This window comes from Heterocephalus glaber, unplaced genomic scaffold (genome assembly GCF_053883595.1).
Source record: "Heterocephalus glaber isolate CG9 unplaced genomic scaffold, H.glaber_assembly_v1.0 deba00001444, whole genome shotgun sequence".
In the NCBI taxonomy this organism is placed as follows: Eukaryota; Metazoa; Chordata; class Mammalia; order Rodentia; family Bathyergidae; genus Heterocephalus; species Heterocephalus glaber.
The window spans coordinates 17,128,260-17,150,629 of record NW_028258297.1 but is presented as its reverse complement, the minus strand read 5'-3'; the positions used below and the strand labels follow the sequence as shown (position 1 = coordinate 17,150,629).

At 47.4% G+C, this 22,370-nt stretch overlaps 1 protein-coding gene across 1 annotated transcript in view; it reads right to left on the bottom strand.

The window, feature by feature from the left end:
• LOC147827486 (maestro heat-like repeat-containing protein family member 7) overlaps nucleotides 1-8,053 on the bottom strand; it is a 51,875-nt gene extending 43,822 nt beyond the window's left edge. Inside the window, exons 1-4 of the mRNA XM_087214044.1 lie at nucleotides 7,941-8,053; nucleotides 2,948-2,982; nucleotides 857-2,162; nucleotides 705-754 (exon numbers count right to left, since the gene is read on the bottom strand). Coding sequence (XP_087070170.1) covers nucleotides 705-754; nucleotides 857-2,162; nucleotides 2,948-2,982; nucleotides 7,941-7,961 — 1,412 coding nt within the window. The 5' untranslated portion in view covers nucleotides 7,962-8,053. The remainder of the gene's footprint in view (nucleotides 1-704; nucleotides 755-856; nucleotides 2,163-2,947; nucleotides 2,983-7,940) is intronic.
• Between the last annotated feature and the right edge of the window lie 14,317 nt (nucleotides 8,054-22,370).

Sequence of the window (22,370 nt, the reverse complement as noted above, 5' to 3'; positions counted from 1 at the left end):
TCCCCTACACATTAGCATCATCAAATAGGAATTGTATTAAAAAATAAGCTCTGATTTATGATAACAATGAAAACTATAAGTAGCTAGGGTTAACTTATCAAGGAATGCACTACAACTCTATGGAGAATTTTTAAATTCTAGTAAAGCGTGTATACCCTATAAAAGGAAAAGCTGAACAGGTGGCGAAATTAATAACATTCTAATAAAACTGGTAAGTAAGGGGGGTTTTGTTTGTTTGTTTGACGCTCCAGGTGAATGTATTCTGAAGGGTATGAAATGAAAAGAATGAAGGTCTACTCATAGCTAAGTCAATCTGAGGTGGATTTTAAAGAGCAATCCTTACCCTCCTAGATATAAAAACGTACATATTTACAAAGCCAAGGTAACTTTTCAAAACTCCCAGTACGAGACTGGTAGGTGAACACACACAGATTAATTGGGAGGAGATATTTACAGCACCTGAACCTGACAGGGGTTAGTTTACAGAACTCTTGCTTTTGGGGGAGGCGCGGGCTCCACACAGTACCCAGGGGCCTGGCCCAGGCGCGGAGCACTCCCTCTCCACAGAGGTGAGTGGAGCCTGAACCTGGCCCGGCCTGAAAGGCATCCAGGAAGGGAGACCCTCCGCGGGGAGGAGCCAGCACAGGCCAGAACGGAAGTACTGTCTGGTGGGGCCTTAGGGCAAGGAGGGCAGCTCCTCCTGCCCCACAGGTGCCAGAGGCCCTAGGTCCCCTTGTGACCCTAAGATCGCCACCTTAGCGGTCACCTAGCGTGCCTGCTCCCTCCACCCCAGTCCCCGCCCCGGGTCTGGGATCTGGATACGGAGTCTTCCAGGCAGGCTCTGGGCCTCACTCACCTTCAGGGAGGCAGCAGTCGGGTGCGGCGCCCTGGTCCCCGGTGTTGGAGGTGGATGGCCGGTGTTGGAGGTGGATGGCCGGGGCGGGTCCTCGCCCCCGTCCACACTGTGCCCCTCGCCCCATCGCTCTCGGTTCTCCAGGGAAGTGGTGAGGACGCTGTTGTTCTCAGAACTGGAACCTTCGTGCAGGCTGCTCAGCGACAGGGTGGAGGTGTCCCTCATCAAGAGGCTGGAGCTCAGGGTCTCCTTGGAGCGGAGGATCAGGGTCAGGCACGAGGATGCAGAGAAGGTGGAGTTGGACCCGTGGGTGCTGGAGCTCAGGCTGGTACGATCGCTGGAGCGGGGAATCAGCGTCAGGCTCGAGGCCTGCATGACGGTCATGTTCAGACTGGATCTGGGACAAGCCACGTTGAGTGTCCCCTGGGAAGCTATGCTCCAGGTTGCCCCAAAGGCTCCTTTCAGAACACTTTCGGAGAGGTTATGGGATGCCAACGTGACCAGCTCACTTGTGTCCAGGATTAGGGCCCCGCAAGAACCTGTGGCAAGGTTCAGGCTCTGCTTGGAGACGTTTCTGCTGCCCTGGCTGAGGGTCTGGCTGGAGTGGGACCCCAGAGACGTGTCAGAGGTCGGCAGGAGCAGCGCTTGTGAGCCCAGCCTGGAGAGGAAGTGGCCAAGAGCCAGGCTTCCTCTTGAATGAAGCCTTATAAATGGGTTTGACCCAGGCCTAGGATTGGAGTCCCTGTGAGCCAGCTCAAAACTCTTGCTCCGGGACAGGGATGGGAAGGTCTCCTCAGAACTCTGCCCAGAGGGGCTCCTGGAGCCCAGGTCGAGGGTCTCAGGAGAGCCAGGGCTGGGAGTAGGGCTTAAGGCTGGAGACGGGCCCTGTAGGTCAGGCCTTAAGACATGATTCACGTCCAGGTCCAGGGTTGCCACAGAACAGGAAGTGCAGGTCTGGAGGGAGCCTGGGGTGGTGGCCCTGCTATCAGCAAGTCCAGGGGTGTTATCTGTCACTAGGCCAGGGGCCTCCCCTGGGTCAGGACTCAGAGTTGGATTCACATCTGGAACAAGCCCCAAGCCAGGACTTGGGGGCCGATCTGAGTTAGGAACAAGGGTTGCATCTGGGTCGGGCCCAGGGATGCTGCCAAAGCCCGGCCCTGGGGCCCCAGAGAAGTAGAGACTTGGCGTCCTCTGTGGGTCTTCACAGGGCTTGAGATTCACCCCTGGACTCATTGTCATGTCTGTTGGGAGGTCTTTGGGTGCTCCTGCCCCTTCCATCCAGTGCCTGGCTGAGCTTACTGCACTGCACCTAAGAGAGAAGGTAGATGCAGCCAGGCCGCACTGTTTCAGCCTTCCCGAGGCTCCCCACTGCCCTCAGGATGGGGCGTCTTCTTGTCACCCCATCCCAGCCTGCTGTCCTTATCTCTAGGCTCCACCCACCTCCTGGGAATGACCACACCCAGCCCCAGCTCAGAGGCCACACCCTGGGTTCCCAGCCTCCTCCAAGACTTCCTGCCAGTCCCACTGCTCCTAGAAAAATCCTGTCCCCTTCCTTCCCTTGTCTCCCAAGTAGCCTGGGCCCTCGATAGTGATGAGGTCTGGATGACAAAACTATGCACCTCCTGGAGCCTAAGAATTCTCAGGTCCTAGCACAGTGTCAGGCTCATGGGAGGAAATCTGCAAGCAGAAAAACGAGGAATCTCTTCCGCTTTAAAGCAGAGATAAAGGGAAAGAAGAGACTCCTCACTGGTTACCTACTTCTGGCTGACCACAGGAGACCTGGTGACCTATGTTCACCAGCAAGGATCTCTCAGCCTTAGGAGCTTGGGATGCTCCGAGCCAGACACAAACTCCAAAGTTGCTAGAATTCATGTGCAAGTGGTCATAGCACTCCATTCTCAAAGCCACCTCACAGAGCTGCCTCTAGCCCTCAGCATTCAGCCTGTTCTGCATGAGGCAGCTCACGTGGAAGCCACTGTCCAAAATGGAACCTGCTTGACCCAGGTATCTGACAGCCAGGCGAGCTCCCCAGTCCCCTGTCATCTCACCCCAGCCCCGGGCCACCTTCCCTGAGGAACTGTTGGGGCGGCTCACCTGCAAGGATGGTGTTCTTGAGCAGGAGTGGGCCCCTGGAGGAGAAGCAGAGGGAAGCCAAGTCAGGGGAAGAGCGGCTTTTTCAACTCCTCCTGAGCAGCCCGCAGGCCAGACGTGGGCAGGTGTGCACCAGCTCTCCGTGAAGCACACACAAGTGCACACACAATCACACACTGACTCCTAGTCCGTGTGTTACACGGACTGCCCCATTGTTACACACAGAGGCAAAAGCCAAGAGGAGGAGGATCATCCACTCCCCTGGCCCTCAAAGCAGCAAGGCCAGCCCTGAGGTGCCCTCTGCCCAACCCCTCGTGGCTTCCTGTGGTGTTTAGGACAGAGATCCAGTGTTCAAGGTGCTCTATACCCGGCTCCAGTCCCCTTCACACCCCTCCTGTCCCTCCACATAACCCCTCTCCCTCTCCACTCCACTGGTTAGGCGGGGCTCCCACAGTTGCCACCCTTTCCCTACTCCCCTTTGCCAGTGGACGCCCACGAGGTCACCCTCTCAGGGCTCAGCATCCCCTACACAGGTGAGGCCACCTGCACCTTCTCAGGGCTCCTTGTTCATTTCCCTTCCCTCACTCACATCCGGCTTCCCCGCTAGACTATTGGTTTCATAAGAGCAAGGACGCATCAGCGGTGTCCTCTGCCACTCTCTAGCATAGTGCCTGACACACAGCAAAAGTCTGGTAAATGTTTGGGTTCACTATTTCATCTCATCTCTTCTTCACTTATCACCCATTCTCTCGCTGGCTCACATCTTCATGTATTCCTATTTATTTGGTACCGGAAGTTGAACTCAGGGCCTTGTGCCTGCCAGGCAGGTGTGGTGCTGCTGAGCTCCAGCCCCTGCCCCCTATATATTTATTTATGCCCTGACTCCTTCACCCGGTCATTTGCTCATTGCACGCATTTTGCTCTCCATCTTTATATCATAGTTTGGCTTTGGAAAGATCACAGATGTGGAGTCACGATGTAGTCCTGAGTTCAAATCTCAGCTCATCTTCTTAGTAGTCTGGGTGAACCTGGGACAGAGACTCCTCCCCTGCCCTTGTCCTCCTCCAGGGTATAAATCTCTGTCTTCGGGGAGGTTGAAGTTGCAGGGCCTGGCACGGAGCGCCTGGCTGCCAACCCCTTACCTAAGTGATTGCTGCTCATCCCGCCCCACTGAGGGCAGAGGGCAGTAAGGCTCAGCGCCCAGTGGGAGCTGCCTTCATCCTAAGCCAGTGGCTGTGGCTCAGTTTGCCTTGACCTCGGGAGCAGGAAATGCATCCCTACCATCTTCACCCAGGGGAGATTTTACCCTGAAGCTAAAGCATTTAAAACATCAGGGCTCCTCGATCTCACAGACCCTTGCCAAAGCCTCAGACTTAATTTCATGTTCATAATTTTTTCTTCTTTTACCTGAAGAGGAACCTGGATTTTAATCTTCCCTTCCACCCATGCGCACAGGCACTTGTATACACACATACACACCAGAAATAGTTGTGAAAGGGGCACATTTTCAACCCCGAGAAATCCCGGTGGTACAGTCCATGGGGCGGTGAGCGGGCTCCTGGGAGGCCCGGTGGTCGGGCAGGTGCACGGGGCGGGTCGCTGGGCAGAAGGCCACAGGGCCTATCCTGGCCAACCCTTCCTCTTCCACGAGAAGTGGAGTCTCCCCACCTCCTGGTCCCCCATCCTCCTCCTCTACTCCACCTCTGTCTTCAGAAGCAGTGACGGCCACCCAGGCTTGCTCTCCGTCAGACGCATGCGTGGAGAGGAGCAGGGGCTGTGGGGCGCTTGGTAGGACCCAAGGCACTAACGGGACTCATTTCGTACTAACGGCCTCACACTGCGTGCTGTCCTTGGTCCCCAGCTCGAGTGCCCAGGAGACAGGGCAGAGCCTGTTAATAAAGCAGATCCTCCTGTCCAAAAGGCTCCATTCTGTCTCCCTGACCTCAGTGATCTCCAGGCCCTGGACAGGGGCTGCTAGAGTCCCCAGAGGACAGAGACACCAAAGGAGGAACGTGTTGGACACGCCCCGGATACGCCCACACACATGCGCCTGTGCACCGCATCTGCGGCTGAGCACCTCAGTCCTAGCGCAGCCAGCCCGGAACTCCACTCCCCCTAGATTCCAGCGTAATCCCGCAACACCACCGGAGGCCAACTGAGCGCCACTGTGCACTCTTACTACACCGAGATCTGGTCAAATTCTGCTAACTGGCTGCAGAACGGCTCCCCTCCCGTTCTCTCCCCCCGTCTTTCCAGCCCCCGGCCGCTCTCTAGTCCAGCTCCCATTGCCTCTGGGCTGAATCTTGGAATCATCTAGCAGCAGGGGTTCCTGAATCTAGGCCCGCTCCCAACAAACCATTTCCAAATTGAGCCTCCAAGAGATTCCTTTAAAAGCGCGTGAAGCCAGGTCTAGTGGCACACACTTGTAATCACAGTATTCTAGGAGACTGAAGCAGGGGGATCACAACTTCAAGCCTAGCCTGGGCAATTTAGTGATTTAGCAAGGCCCTGCCTCGAAGGATAAAAAAGGGCTGGGGATGTAGCTCAGTGGTAGAGTGCCCTTGGGTACATTTCCCAGTACTACAAAAAACAAACAAAAATAGATTAAAGAGCCAGGTGAAGTGACACAGGCCTGTAATCCCAACTACGTGTGAGCCTGAGGCTGGATGATCACAAATTCAAGGCTAGCCTGAGTAATTTAGCACAATCCTGATTTTAAAAAGGAGGGGACGGAGGAGGAGAAAACCAGGTGTGGTGGTATACACCTGCAATCCCAGCACTCAGGAGGTTGAGGCAAAAGGATTCCTATGAGTTCAAGGCCAGTTTGGGCTACATGGTGAGTTCAAATCCAGCCTGGAGTACATGGCCCTGTCTCAAAAACACAAGCAAACAAATGAAAAAGACCTAAATGGGGCTGGGGATTTAGCTCAGTGGCACCATCCCTGCCTCGAAAGTGCAAGGTCTTGAGTTCAATCCCCAGTACCAAAAAGAAAAAGAAAAAAGACCTAAATGAAAGAGATAAAACTCTTAGAAAAAAAAAAAATGGAAGTAAATCTCTGTGTCCTTAGATTTGGCAATTGAGGGGTCACTGGGGATTGAACCCAGGCCCTTCACACTACCTACATCTCTAACTCTTTTTTATTTTGAGATGGGGTCTCACTAAGTTGCTAAATTACTCAGGCTGGGCTTAAATTTATGATCCTCCTGCCTCAGCTTCCCAGAGTGCTGGGATTAAAGGCTTTCGCCTCCCAATTTGGCAATGGTTTCTTAAAAGGCACTAGGGGCATAAACAAAAGAAAAATTAGATAAATTGGAATTCAACAAAAATAAAAACTAAAGGACACTATCCACAAATAAAAAGATAGCCTATAGAGTGGTAGAAATATTACCAAGCATAAGACTCGTAAGGGTCTGATGCCCAGAATATAAAAGAACTCCTACAATGGAACAGCAAAAAGACAAACAATCCAATTAAAAATTGGGCAAGCTGCATATGCTGGCACACACCTGTAATCCCAGCACACAGGAGGCTGAGGCAGGAGGATTGCCAAAAGTTCCAGGCCAGCCTGGGCTACATAGTAAGTTCAAGGCCAGCCTGGGCTATTTAGCAAGACCTGTCTCAAAAGGAAACAAAACAATTAGTCAAATTGGGCTGGGACAACCTCTAAGGTAGAGCTCCATCACACTCTTGTCTAACACTTGATCCACATCACTGAAGAAAAAATTGAGCAACTTCAACAAACAGTTCTACAAAAAAGGTACATAAATGGCCAATAAGCACATGAAAAATGTGTTCAAGGTTATTAGTCATTAGGGAAATGCAAATCAAAACCACAGTGAATAGTATCTTTTTTTCTCTTTTTTTGGAGACAAGTTCTCACTATGCAGTTCAGACTGGCCTCGAACTCACTAAGTAGCAGGGGCTGGCCTCAAACTCAAAGCAATCCTCCTGCCTCAGCCTCCCAAGTGCTGGGATTATAGGTACGCACCACCACACCCGGCAACAGTGAATATTATCTCACAGCCACTAGGGTGGTTTACATTTTTTAAATGGAAATTAAAAGTGTTGATGAGGAAGTAGAGTCAGAAGCCTCCTAGGTTGCTTGTAGGAACAGGAAATCAGGACAGCCTCTGAAAACCAGCCCAGGAGTGAAGGGCTAAGGGAACTCAACCTCCTGGCATCAGAGACCATTGTCCTGATTGCCCAGCAGGTTCCTTCTGATTGTGCAGGGGTCGAAAGATGTGAAGCCCAGCTGATCTACTTTTCTGTCTCAGCAAGTGACAAAGGTGGAATTCAAACTCAGGTCCTCTTGGCCCAGTTTTCCCAGAAACACCACAGATTCCCAAGTCTTGAATGGCTCAGTGAGACCACATCCTCCGGATCTCATTCCTGTTCTCTCCACCACTCCTAAGTGCCTGCCTAAGGAAAACTCCCATGGAATCCAGGTAACACCCCTGATTCCCAGCTACAAACAAAACCCCAGGGCTTTAGAGCCTGACAGACCTGAGGGGGGGGGCACCTGCCCTGGGGCTTGGGCCAGTGGCTTTGCCAGTCTTAACACTTCTGGTGGGACAGGGAACAGGGAGGACCCACAGGAAGGACAATCCCAGTGCCTGACCCGCAGGGGGCATTTGTCCAATGCCCACCCCCCTTCCCCTGGGTGGGGGCAGGTGGGAATACTGGAGAACAGGCCAAGGTCTGGCCTCCAGGTGCTCTGGCTTCTCTTCACCAGCTGCATCCCCAGTGCTTTTTAAAATTTTTTAAATTTTGAGACAGGATCTAGCTCAATCACTACATTGCCGCGGCTAGGCTCACTCGCAGTCCTCCTGCCCCAGCCCTCTGGGATGACAGGCAGGCGCCACCACACCCAGCCTCCCCTCCCTGGGTCTTCTCACCCTCTTTCCTCTCACCTCCTCCCTACTCCACCCACCACAGTCTCAGGACTCAACATCTCATTTTGAACCTGAATTTCCCACGTCAAGTTCAGTGCATTACCTTCACCTGGGGCATCCACATGGTAACAGAAAATTCAGCTTTAAGTCAAAGCTATGAAGCAGTAACTGTGGAGTTACAGCAGCTTTGAGTCAAAGCTATGAAGTAGTAACTGGAATTACAGCCGAGCTCCCAAGCCCGGGCTGGGCTGGCATTCTTTGTGAGGTCACCTGCATCTGAAGTCCCCCAGCCAATAAGGGCCCTGCTCCTGCCTTCACAGTGGGGAGAACGAGCCCCAGCATTCTTGGGGGCTGAGGCAGGAGAGTCACAAGTTTTGCTTGTTTTTTGAGACAGGGTCTCACTCTACAATTTCAGGGCTTTTGGGGGGGTACTGGGGATTGAACTCGGGACCTTTCGCTTGTGAGGCAGATGGCAGCACCACTGAGCTAAATCCCCAGCTCCTCGCTCTATAATTCAGGGGGCTTGAACTCACTATGTAGCCTCTGCAGTCCTCGAACTCACAGCAATCCTCCTGTCTCAGCCTCCCAAGTGCTAGGATTGAAAGTTTCAGACCAGTTTAGGCAACTTATTTAGACCTTGCCTTAAAATTTAAATAAAATAAAGAGTGCCGGGGGGCGGGAGATGTAGCTCAGTGCAAACACCCCCCTGGGTTCAATTCCTAGTACCACAAAAAAAGTATTTTTAATTAAATTTTATTTTATCCCACCCCCCCCCTAAAAATTTTTATAAGGTCTGTGTTCAGACGTCTCCCACACTGCCTGGAAAGAACCTCACTGGACTGAAGACTGAGTTGCTGGCCTGGCATCCAAGACACCCCTCAAATGCCCCTCAGTTCTGTTGATCTTGGGGTGACCAGGGCTTTGGACCCAGGCGGTCTGGGATGAGGAAACTGAGACCCCTAGAGAGGAAATACTGGCCAGTGTCACAAACCAGGACAGCTTTTTGTTGGTCCAAGTCCTCGATCTTTCCCCTACCCAACCCTCGTCCTCAGTCCCGTACAGATAACAGTGTGAGGTGGGGCAGGGGCGAGGGCCCGGCCAGGGGCCAGAGACCTCGGGACAAGGAAATGAGGACCCTGGGACTGACTACCTGTCTAAAAGACCTCTTTTTAAGGATGAGCAATAAATAAGACAATTAAGGTTATAGTGACTGGACAGGAAAACCAGGGGCACCACTTACAAAACGAGAGAGGGAGCCAGGCGCGGCGGTGCTTGTCTGTAATCCAGCACTTGAGAGGCTGAGGCAGAAGGACCACCAGGATCTCAAGGCCAGCGTGGCTATGACTTAGTGAGTTCAAGGCCACCCTGAATGACTCAGTGAGACCCTGTCTCAAACCAAAAATAAATACATAAATCAATTTTTCAAATAACAAGAGGGGGTCTGTCCACAGTGTGGCTTCCTGCTTTGACCCAGGTCAGGAAACCTCAAGGTATTCCTTGGGTGACATACTGCCCAGAAATCGGCCTCAGCAGCCCTGCTCCCCACCCTTAGCACCTGTCCCTGCTCCTGGCCGCTCTGACACTGCCCTCCTGCTCCCTGCTGCTGCTCCAGGGCCTGCTGCCACCCACAGTCCCCTCCCCGTGCTCCTGTCCTCATCCTCTCTCTCCTAGTGAGTGTTCTCCCTTCGAACCTGCTTCCTCCCCAGCCGCCCAGAACTTGCTCCATACCAAGGACACTTTAGGCCGCGCTACTCAACCAAGTCCTTCCAAGTTCACCTCCAGATCGGCCCTGCCTCTGCAGCCCCGCAGCCTGCATCTCAGCTCCACGCCTTGTCAAGGGAGCCCAGATCTCAGCCACTCTTCTGGACAGCGTCCCTGGCAGACGCGGCCTCTCCTCTCCCCAGCCTGTCCCCCTGCACCCTACAGCGAGGAGTCCCTGGCCACTGAGCTCCGCCTGTCTCCCCTGCCCTTCAATGTGGACCTGCACTGAGGCATCATGTGGAAGTAGGAAATTGCGCATTCCACGTCTGGTCTGGTGAGCTCTCATGCACTGAGCTCACCCACACATCCAGCTCTGGAAATAGGGCACCACGGCACGCAGAACCCTCTCCTGTCTCCTTTCCCCTCCATCACTCTCCCCACTGAGGGCAACCACTGCACCAACGTCCCACACCACAGTTTGGACGCGTCCTTTTGGAGTCCAGTTCTCACTGTATAGTTCAGGCTAGCCTTGAACTCACAGCATAGCCACGACTGGCCTCACACTCGGCCTCCTGAGTGCCGGGTTCACAGGTGTGAGCCACCACACCTAATTTACACATGTCTGCTGTTGTACTGTGAAGAAATGAAATTACAGGACGCCGAATCAGCCCGCTGCAGACAGGCAGGTCTGTGCACACCCTACCGAGGTCCTGAGTCACACAGAAGACACTGAATCACCCCACTGCAGACAGGCAGCCACCTGATTCCACATTACCAAGGCGCAGAGGACACCAGACCACCAGACCAAGGTACTGAGTCCCACTGTTCCCGGCCCAGAGGTAGGGGCTTCTGAGCCGTCATCCCACTGCTCCTGGTCCAGAGGAAGGGACTTCCCGGTCACCATCCCTCCTGCTGCTCCCAACCCAGAGGAAAGGGCTTTTGGGCCACCTTCTGTCCCACTGCTCCTGGCCCAGAGGAAGGGGCTTCCAGACCACCATCCTTCCCACCCCTCCCGGCCCAGAGGGAGGGGCTTCTGAGCCACCATCCCACTGCTCCTGGTCCAGAGGAAGGGGTTTCCCGGCCACCATCCCTCCGACTGCTCCCAGCCCACAGGAAAGGGCTTTTGGGTCACCATCCCTACCACTGCTCCCGGCCCCTGTCCCACCTCACCCAGCTCAGAGGAGGTAATCCGTGCAGGTGCTAACAGCCCCCTGCCCCAGTAGAAATGAGAAAACACATAAATAAGTCTCAAAACCAGACTTCCAGATCACCTACAGCAACCCCGAAGGGAAATGAGATGGAACCCTCTGATACTCAACCACCTGGACCCACTGAACTGGCAACAAAAGGGGATCTGGAAAAAATGAAATCAGAAATAATTTCTCAGATAACAGGAGAAATTGTGCCCTTAGTGCAAGACATGATTAATCTAGAGAGGAGCTGAGAGGAACATGATGGAATCCCAACATAAGAAACAAATGGAATCCATAAAACAGATGCAAATAGATTTCCAGGACATGAAAAACTCCATTGAAAATCTACACAGCAGAATGAGCCAGTGTGAGGACAGAATTTCAGATATAGGAGATAAGATTGCAATTAGAAATGAAATTGCACAGCAATATTCGTTTTGTTTTGTTTTGTCTGAGGCAGTGTTGCTATGTATGCCAAACTAGCCCTAAACTCACTATGTAGCCCAGGTTGGATTTGAACTCCTGGTGATCCTCCTGACTCAGCTTCCCAGAGTACTGGGATTACAAGCCTGTGCAACCATGCCTGGGTGCACAGCACATACTCTTATGTCCAGTTTCTTTGGTTCAATACCGTTTGTGAGATTTGACAATTTTGCGCCTTGTCAGCTGTGGTGGCTCACACCCAGAACTTGGTAGGCTGAGGCAGGCAGGAGGATTGCTGCAAGTTCAAGGCCAGCCTGAACTACATAGTGAGATTCTGTATCGAAATAAATAAATATTTATTTATTAATTTATTTATTTTGGTACCGGGGATTGAACTCGGGTCCTTGCATTTGAGCAGCAGCAGGCGGCGAAACCACTGAGCTAAATCCCAGGCCCATGAATAAATAAATACATAAATAAGTTCTCCACCTGCCAACTGTTCTGGCTTCCAACTCAGGCCCATGGTCTCTCTCCAGAGCCTGCAATGGTGGTTTTTATGTTTTCTCAGAGTTCAGTGCTTTTACCTGTCTGAGCATTGATTTGGTAGCAGGGGCTTTGCCATTACCAGAAGCAGAGCCTCTCCTTTTCCATTCTTTTTGTTTTCTCCCCTTTTCCTACTTTCTTCTGGATTCCTGAATTTATTATTGGCCATCTTCAGAAAATAAGCAAACACGCAAACAGACCAAAAACACACCCCAAGAGCATTAGGAGATTTTACCTCCGCTCAGCCACTTCCCAGCTTCTCCCTGACTTTAGTCCTCTCCTGTTTTATAATCTCACTGCCATTGCTGCATGCAATCAGTGTTTGTGTAGATTTCACCAATATCTTCCCAAGATCTCCACTGACCACTTTTAACTATTCTATCTGAGTGCTTCCAACTGGCATGAATTTCTTCTTGCCTGAGGAATGGCCTTTATGGGTTTTTTGTGTGTGTGTACGGGGGATTGAACTCAGGACCTTGCGACTGCCAAGGCAGGCGGCAGAACCCCCAGCCCAGCCTTTAGGATCTTAATACGCATTTGCTAGGAGCTGGGTGTAGATCATACACCCGTAATCCCAGCACTCTAGGAGGCTGAGGCAGGAGGATGGCAAGTTCCAGCCCAGACTAGATAACTTAGTGATTTAGCAAGACCCCGGCTCAAAATTTTAAAAAACAGTTTTAAAAAGGGCTAGGGATGTAGCTGAGTGTGAATGAAGACCTGGCTTCAATGTCCAGCACCCTTCCCCCCAAATATAGTTTGCTAGGGTAAAGTCCTGTGGGGTTTTTTGTTTGCCAAAAACAAAAATTAAAAGCTCTGTCTCATCCTCATTCTTTAAAAATACCGGTGGCCTGAGAGCATGCTAACTGTTCATGAGCTGGACCACGGGACAGTCACGTAACTAACACTGGGGACTCGGCCACGTTTCCTCACATCGTGGCTGCTTTCTTCTCCGAGGAGGGACCAGGAAGGGGGCTCCGGGCCCCAGAGGTCCTCGGGGAGCCTCCTGAGTACCCTGGGTTCTTCACCCCTGCAACGGAACCAGGTCTGAGCTTCACACTTCCACAGGCCCCTGGCTGCTGTGGGTGGCGTGGGGTGGCATGGCGTGGGGTGGCAGGTGGCCCTGTGGTCTGCCGGCTGCACCGTGTTGATACTTGGGCCCGGGGACATCTGGCCTCCTCCAGTCGTTCCTCAGCGTCCGATTCCAGAATTGCCCTTCCACCTGCGCTGCTGAGCTCCTCGCTCTCCTGCCGCCCCACAGTCTGCCCTCCCGGGCCGAAGCCAAGCTGTTCACCAGGGCGCCCCAGCCCTGCTCGCTTCCCCACAGCCTCAGCACCTGACGCCTGCGCCACCCTGCCCGGAGCTCTGGTCCCGGCACTGCAGCCTCCCGCGCTTTGATCACCCCGCCAGGACGTCCTCCTTCGCCGCCTCTGGCCCCCGTGATGATGCCTCCCTCAGTGGCACCACACACACGAGCTCAGCCTCAACTCTAACCTGCGGGCGGGTTGTACAGGGAAGGACCTCACGGACTGTGAGAACTGTTTGGGATTTTTCTCTCAGAAAGAGATTTCTCCAGCATTAGTGTTAAATATTATTACCAAAAAAATTAACCATAGCAGTGTGAAGGGGTTGGGACAGGAAGAGGCTTGCAGATGCCATAAACCAGGCAGCCAGTCCTAGAACCAGCACAGTCTGGGTTTGAATGCGGCACCAAGGTGACAGGCAGGTCAGGGCCACTCCTCGCCCCAATTTTTTCTCCTGCGATATGGGGACATAAGAACCATTTGTTAGCCAGGTGTGGTGGGGCGCACCTGTAATCCCAGCACTCAGGAGGCTGAGGCAGCAGGGTCACAAATTCAAGCCAGCCTGGGCCACTTAGCAAGACCCTCGCTCAAAATATGAAGTTAGAAAAGGGCTGGGGACTTAGCTTAGAGCAAAGTCCCTGGCTTCAATCCCCAGCACTCAAGGGGGAAAAAAACCCCAGCATCACGACAAGGGGAGATAAAGATGTGAAAAGCAATAAATAATGTATTTTATTAGTAGTATTACTAATGAAAGAAACAATGCAAACCAGACCGGGTCAGACTCATTGTGCCCTGAATTCCCTCACTAATCAGTCACAAGTGCCCCTCTGGGTTTCTTTTTTTTTCTTCTTTTTTTTAGTACCAGGGATGGAACTCAGGACCTTGCACTTGCAAGGCATGTGTGACACCACTGAGCTAAATCCCCGGCCCTCCTCTGGGTTTCTCTATAAGCTGAAGTCCCTGAGCACATTGCTTACATTTAAACTCCAGAGTCCTAGAGTAGGGGTGGTCCCTAACTTGTTTCTCATCCTGAACCCCCCTGACAGGTAACCCAACCCCATGCCCAAGGACTCCTTGATCCCAGGGGTGGCCTGTAGTAACCCTGGCCACATGCAGGACTCTGAGGGGTTTTTGTGTTTGTTTGGGGTTTTCTGGTACCAGGGATCAAACTTGGGTCCTTGCACTAGTGCTAGCGAGGCAGGCACAGGCCCTGGAACCACTGAGCTAAATCTCCGGCACTGTTTTTTTTTTGGGGGGGGGGTTGGCGATAGAGTCTCACTATATAGTTCAGACTGGTCCTGAACTCACTATGTAGCCCAAACTGGCCTTGAATTCACAGTGATCCTCCTGCCTCAGCCTCCTGAGTGCTAGGATTATAGGTGTGCCACCATACCTGGCTCTGTTTGTCTTTATTTATTTATTTGAGAGAGGGTCTCTGCTATGTGCTTCAGATTAACCTTGAACTCACTGTGTAGCCCTAGAGAACTCGGGTGATCCTCCTGCCTCAGCTTCCTGGATTATAGGTGTGCACCACCATGCCCTAGGCTCAGAAAACTTGGTCTCAATCCCAGTCCAACCTATCAACCAGAATTTTAGATAGATAGAAGGAAAATTCATGTCCCTGGGCAGATCTGATCTGCCCTAGTTGCCAACCCTCGCCTGCCCCAGGGATCCCCTGGGGGTGGGGCAGAGAGGGCTAGAGTTAGAGAACAGTGAGGGACAACACAGATCACCCAGTGCTCAAAGGTCACTTTGAGGATGACAGGATTTTCTGCTTGACCTGCTGAGGTGCAGGGAGGGTGGGGGAAGGGGAGCTGTCTCCACCCAGGGGCAGGGGTGACCCGACACTACAAGAGCTACTAGGGCCAGGGAAGAGTTAGCTGCTGCTGCATGGCACCTCGTCCCAGCTGCAGGGAACCTCAGGGACTCTGCAGCAAGAGCCACCATGGGCTGCAGGGAGTGCTGTTCAGGCGGGTGGGGCCAGTGTGGTATTTAGGGCCCTTCTAGCCCTGATAATCAGAGTCTGGGGATGGGTTTGCAGCCAGAAGGGGCTGTGATGGGAGGCTCAGGGTTTTTACCTCTCAGATTGGTCCAGCAGCCAGCTGAAGTGCGGCCAGGCACCCCACACCATGACAGCCCGCATGGGGAAGGTGACCTTCTGTGGTATGGCTCCCACCAGCACATGCATTTCCTCCAACATGGCCTTGGTGTAAGGCCTGGTGTGCAGTGGGGCTAAGTAAAGGGTGGTCCAGCCCACGGACCGGGTGGTCCTGGGGTACTTCTCCTGCACCAGCGCCAGGAACCTGCAGAGCAACAGATGCTGGCTCACAGAGCCCCACTGGCCCCTCCCTCCCTCTTGGGGGTTCAGTGGGAGGAAGGGGCAGGGTCCCTGGGGTCTGTGATATAAGGGTGGCAGCAAAGCCTACAAAACAGGAGTGCCGTTTGTGGTCCCACAGAGGACGAACTTTGGAGTCAAAGTCTAGGTCTAGGTTCTGACTGACTTGGGTAGATTCTAAGACAGGATCCCTTCCAGAAGGGCAAGGCTTCTTAGAACATCCCCACACAGGCATAAGCGGCTGGACCCAAGCCCCAAGGGGTGCAGGTCTGGACTCTGCCAGCTGCAGGTCTCTAAAGAGTCATTTTAAAAAATTTATTTGAATTTTGCCCTGATGCAAATCTTCATAGGCAAATGGCACTGCCTGATCACCCCCTCCCCAGTGAGGGAAATGAGTACAATTAACACTGCAAGAGATGAGCCATGTTTATCTTGGGCTGTGGTCTATGTGACTAAAAATCAAATGATGAAAAACAATATTCCATGCAATAAAAGCCCCAAAACAAGAGTAGTTATACTATGCTTAAAGTACACTTTAAGTCAAAGCTGATCAAAAGAGGTAGAGAAGGATACTAAATATTGATTAATGGAACTATTTAACAGGGAGAGATAACAATTATAAACATATATGCACCAAACCACAGTGCACCCAACTTCATAAAACAAACATTAATGGACATAAAAGAGCAGATAAACATCAATACAGTTATAATTGGGGACCTCAATACCCCATTACCACAAATAGTTCAAACAAAAAATCAACAAAGCAATATCAGAGTTAAGCCAAACCTTTGAATAAATGTACTTAATAGATATATACAGTGTTCCAACCAACAACGATAGAATACACATTGTTTTCAGCAGCTCATGGTACTTTCACATACAGTGGACCTCAAGTTATGACCAGCCTGACATATGAACAACTTGGGTTAATTAGGTTAATGCAAGATTCATCTACCTCTTGTTATCTATAGCATGTACCCAGGTAAACATCCAGATCTCAGCTGTACTGACTCACAACCAACTTGAGTTACAACCAGCCCTCAGGAACCAATTGAGTTCGAAAGTCAAGGGTCCACTGTAAGTAAGAAAGCCTGCTTAAGTAAATACAAAAGAATCAAAATTTTACCATCCATATTATGAGATCACTATGCAATGAAACTAGAAAGTAACGGCAAAGGAAACCACAGAAATTATGCAAATGCGTGGAAATTAAACAACAAACTCTTGAATAATCAATGGGTCACAAAACATTAAAGAAGAAATAAGACAGTTCCTAGAATTAAATTATAATGTCAGTACAACATACCAAAATTTATGGGACACAATGAAAGCAATTCTATGAGGGAAGTTTATGGCTGTGAATCTTGTGTCCATGACTTGTAAACTGGAATTGTATTTACATATCAAAGACCACTAGGGATGAGATAATGGCTAAAAAGGATATAAAAAGGGAAATGCTGAATAAAGGGGGCACAGATACTGACCAGACTGGTTTCTGGCTTTCCCGCCTGCTCTCCAGAAGAAATTTTATTATTTTATCCAAATTCTGTGTCTCTGTGTATTTCTTTCCAAGATTTCTGCAACATGAGGACCAGTGGAACAGATTAGAAGATGCAGAAACAAGGCCAGACACACTCAGCCATCTCATCTTCCATAAAGGAGCCAAACACCCTCACTGGAGGAAAGACAGCCTCTTTAATAAATGCTGCTGGAAAAATTGGGTTTCAACTTGCCAAAGATTAAAACTAGACCTTTATCTCTCACCATGCACTAAACTAAAATTGAAGTGGATTAAAGATCTAAATATTAAAATAGAAACGCTGAACCGCCTGGAACAGAGGTTAGGTAGAACTCTTGAAGACACTGGTGTAGGAAAAGATTTTATGAACAAAATCTCAATTGTTCGTGAACTAGCACAAACAATCAACAAGTGGGATCTCTTCTTATTAAAAAGCTTCTGCACAGCAAGAGAAACCACCAGCAGTGTGAAGAGACAACCTACAATGTGGGAAAAAATCTTCACCTACTGTTCCTCAGACAAAGATCTACTGTCTCGAATCTACAAGGAACTTAAAAAGATCAGACCTCCCAAACTTAAAGACCCAATCCCAAAATGGGCATCTGAAATGAACAGACATTTCTCACACAAAGAAGTAGAAATAGCAAATAAATACATGAAAAGATGTTCAACATCACTGGTCATTAGAGAGATGCAAATGAAAACAATGCTGAGATTCCACCTTACTCCAGAAAGAATGGCTGCTATCATGAAATCAACCAATGATAAATGCTGGGGGGCTGTGGGGAAAGAGGAACCCTGCTCCACTGCTGGTGGGAATGTAGACTGGTGCAACCACTGTGGAAATCAGTATGGAGATACCTCAAATATCTAGGACTGGAAGTCCCATTAGACCCAGCTATTCCCCTGCTAGGTATCTTCCCCAAAGAATTAAAAGAATCATACCACAGTGATATATGTGCACCCATGTTCATAGCAGCACAATTCGTAATAGCTAAAACTTGGAAAAAGCCCAAATGCCCATCAACTGGAGACTGGATAAAGAAAATGTGGGGCTTTTTTTTTTATAAATTGGAGTATTACTCAGCCATAAAGAAGGACAAACTAGAGACATTTATAGCTAAATGGATGCACATTGAGGTGATACTCTTAAGTGAAATAAATAGGACATACATGTGTAAATACTAAATTGTTTCCCTGGTGTGAGAAACTGAAAGTGTAACTAAGGACTAAAAGGTATAATAGATAATGTGAAATAGGAAGCAAAGGGGCAAAGGGGAAGGGGAAGTGGCAGGGGTAGGGGAAAGGATAGAAGGGAATGGAATTAATATGAGAAAATGAAAAAAGGAAACAAAGTCTTTGTAAATAGAGAGGGATGGAGGAGTTGAAGGGAGGGCAGGGGAATGGGGGAAAAATAAGAACCAAGAGAGATTATGTAAAGGTGCAAATTCCCAATGATGAATGACATGATATTGTATACCTAAAATGTACCAATAAAATAAAATTTAAAAAATAAAAATAAAAGAAGACATAATAGAGCCAGGGATTTAGCTCAGCGGTTCTGGCGCCTGCCTCACAAGCGCAAGGTCCTGAGTTCAATCCAGGTACAAAAAAAAAAACAAAAAAAAAAAAACATAAAAAAAGACATAAAAACTTTGCAAACAATGAGAATGAAGAAATGTACAACCTATCCGATTCATTATAATAGAGCCAATGACACTAGAGAATACAACAAAATTTTTTTTATTCACTCTACTTCTAGTTCTCCTAACAGAAATGTGAAAGATATGGTTTTTTCACACCAAAACAAATGAATGAAGAAACAAAAAAAACATGGGATGATGATAGCTGATATTTTATCTGGCATAGACTTCACTTCACCCAGGGAATGGCTAGGTAAAATGAAAACATATTCATTAAATAGTATTTGCTTTCTGAAGTTAATAGCAGTTTTTCTTAATCAATTTCCATGGCTGTCATATAAACTTATATTCATGCTTTCTGATAATCAGCGCTTGCCAATTTTTCAGTATCTCAATTTCTTCAGCAGTATATTATTAGAAGAAAATGAACCTTGGTCATTAGTCAAACACAATTTCAAATTTTCAACTACTGAGGTCTGTGAAATGTATGACCTACATAAATAATACATGTCAAGATTGCATGAACCCTCCATCAGGCTAGACTTCAGCCTTCAAAAATGATATCCACTCTTTCTTTGCTAAGACACCAAGCTTTTTCTCTTATTTAGGCTATAAATTTCTCTTTTCTCACCTCTAACAGTTTTCTAGTCACTCATTATGATTTACAATTAATTGAGCAAATATTTTTTCTCTAATATACATTAACCAGACCTCTCATTTTAAATTTACATGGATCATATATTCCAATGTTAGTCACAAGTGTATAGCAATACCCTAACAATGACTATTCCCATTCCTTTTTCTTTATTGTTTCTTTCATGATAACCTTATTTGTTTTTCTATCATTTTACATTGTGGGAATTCTCAGTGAAGGACCAGGAACAGAAAAATAGCATATTACCACATCAGTTTACTATTTTTTTGGAAACAGTGAGAGAAGTGTCTTTTCCCTTAAAAACATGTTTCTTTCACTGTTGAAGAAGAAGGTACAAAATTTTCATTGTTATTTGAGGATTCAAAAGTTGCTTCATTTGTGACTTTTCCTCCATTTTCAAATGCCTTGGTATCTCTTCCTTCATATTTTTTGTTCAAGAGATGAGTAAATACAATAAATAAAATAATTCCTAAAAATTTTAAGGATGAACACAAACCCAAGAAGTACTTTCCAAAAGAGAGAAAGAAAAAAAAAAAGAGAGAAAGAGTAGATTATCATTTCAAATTGTGTGTAATATTCTAATATTCTATATTTCTCTGTAGTATGCAAATCTTATAGAGAAAAATTATAATTATATATAAAAACATGAAGACAACAATTCCAGTGGTTCCTATCATTAACACACAAGGAGTTTGGGATAATTTTTAAAGGATTACATGGATACAGATACTCAACTCCAGATGAGGAAGGAAAATAGCCAAATCTAGGACTGTTAATCAATTCTGTCCTCTCAAACAAGGGAAGGAGCAGTAAGAAGCACCCTTAAAGCTCACCAAATAAAGACAGAGGCCCACTAAAAGACAGACTTAATCACAGGACTATAGGATGATGGTCTTCTTCCTATACTTTATGCTACATTCTTAAGGAATTAGTCTTTTCCTGGGCTGGTGTTAAATGGTGACACTCCAGATGCTGGATAGCAGGAGCAAGCAGCAGCTCCTGCTCAGCCACACAATCATAACACTAACTAACCATATTCTACAATATACTATGTTGCTAGCATTTTTTGGATATTGTGTTTAGTGATTTCACTCCTACCATATCTACAAAAAGCCCATCTGTGTATGCTCCATGTATTTCTTGCTTTCATGGTTTCTTAGAGAAAAGTCATGTGTTATATTCCTGTATAGATAAGAGATTATTTTTTGTTCTGATTTCTTTCAGGAGCTTTAGTTTTCATTTGCTATAGTTTGAAAATGATACAAATAGCTGTGTTTCTACTGTGCATATACCTATATTCTATATTATAAAAGATTCTTTATTATAAAAGAGGCTTGGTGTTAGGGACTCTGTGCAACTGTAGGCTAACATAAGTGATCTGAGCACATTAAAGTTGAGGTCTTTTAAACAATCATGTTAGTGGGTTAGGTAAGGTACATTAAATGCAATATATATATATATATATATATATATATGTCATTGCAGAGAAGGAATAATTGAAAGTAAAACTTTTACTTTTCATATTCTTCACTGATTTAACAGACAAAAGTATGTTTGTTTGTTTGGTTCCGGGGATCTAACTCTGGACCTTGTGCTCTCGAGACAGGTGGCAGAACCATTGAGCTAAATCCACGGCCCAAAAGTATGTTAAAAATAATTGCAAAAACATGTTGGATTATATATAATATACATGTACTTATAAATGATTATAGGCAAGGGAAATGAATGACAGCAATGAGAAAATGGATGTAAAAGAAGAATAGGAGTAATTTCACTATTCTTAATAAAGGATATAGTATTATTTGAAAGTGAACTTAGATTAGCTGTAAATGTATAATGCAAACTCTAAGAGAAGCAATAAAATTTTTTAAGATTTATGACTTATAATTTAAGAAAGGAGAGAGGGTGGAATAATATAAAAGTCTCAGTTGAAAACACAACAGACAGAAAAGAGTGGAAGATACAAATAGGAACAAAAAATAAAGTTATGTTATGTACCTATACCAGCTCCACACAATTATATATTGCAAATATATACTCATTTAAAAAGTTTCCAACTGCTGGGGATTTAGCTCAGTGGCTCTGCTGTCTGCTTCACAAGCACAAGGTCCCAAGTTCAAGTTCAATCCCCAGTACCAAAGAAAAAAGGCTTTGATGTCCAAAAAGTTTCCAACTTAGGAAACTAGTATTGGAAGAGCAAATTAAAACTGGAGTAAACAGAATAAAATAAACAATAAAGGTTAGAATCAATTAAAAATTAAAATCAATTTCAATGAAATTGAAAGCAAGACATCAATGCAGAAAAGCAATCCCAAAAAAGCTAATTCTTAGAACATATCAATAAAATCTATAAGCTTCTGACTAAGATAAATAGGAAAAAAAGAAAGGTCACAAACTATTAATATCAAGATTGAAAGAAAATACATTCCTGTAGAGTCCATGGATATTGAAAAGATAACAAAGGAGTACTATAGAAAAAATATACTTACAATTTTAATAACACAGATAAAATTAACCAGTTCCTTGAAAGACATAATCTACTCAAATTCACAAAAGAAGAAATAGACAATCCGAATAAGACTATGTACAACAAAATGGAGACCATAATAATTAATAACCTTTTTTTTTTTGGTACCAGGGATTGAACTCAGGACCTTGTGCTTGCGAGGCAAGCACAGTGCCACTGAGCTAAATCCCCAGCCCCAATTAATAACCCTTTAAAGTATGAAGCCCAGATGAATTCACACGTGATGTATATCAAACATGTTAGGAAGAAATTATCAACTTTCTACAATAGCTCTTCCTATATCATTCTACTAGGCTAACATTACACTAATACCCAAACCAGATCAGGACATTACAAAAAGAAGAAAAGGATAGACTACTAACTCTCAGGAATACAGATGCAAAAGTTTCAACAAAGCAACAAATTGAATTAAGCAATTCATTTAAAATATACATCATAACACAGTGTGATGTATTCAGATATGCAGGATTTGCTCAATATTCAAAAATCCATTAGTGCCGGGATCCCCAACCCCAGTATTCAGTCTACAGCCTGTTAGTAAATAGGTTAGTTGCACAGCAGGAGGTGAGAGGTGAGCAAGGGAAGCTTTGTTTCCATTTTCAGCCATTCCCCCCTGCACCTGATCTCCTGTCAGATCAGCAGTACATGTATTAGATTCTCATATTAGTACAAACCCTACCTATAAATTGC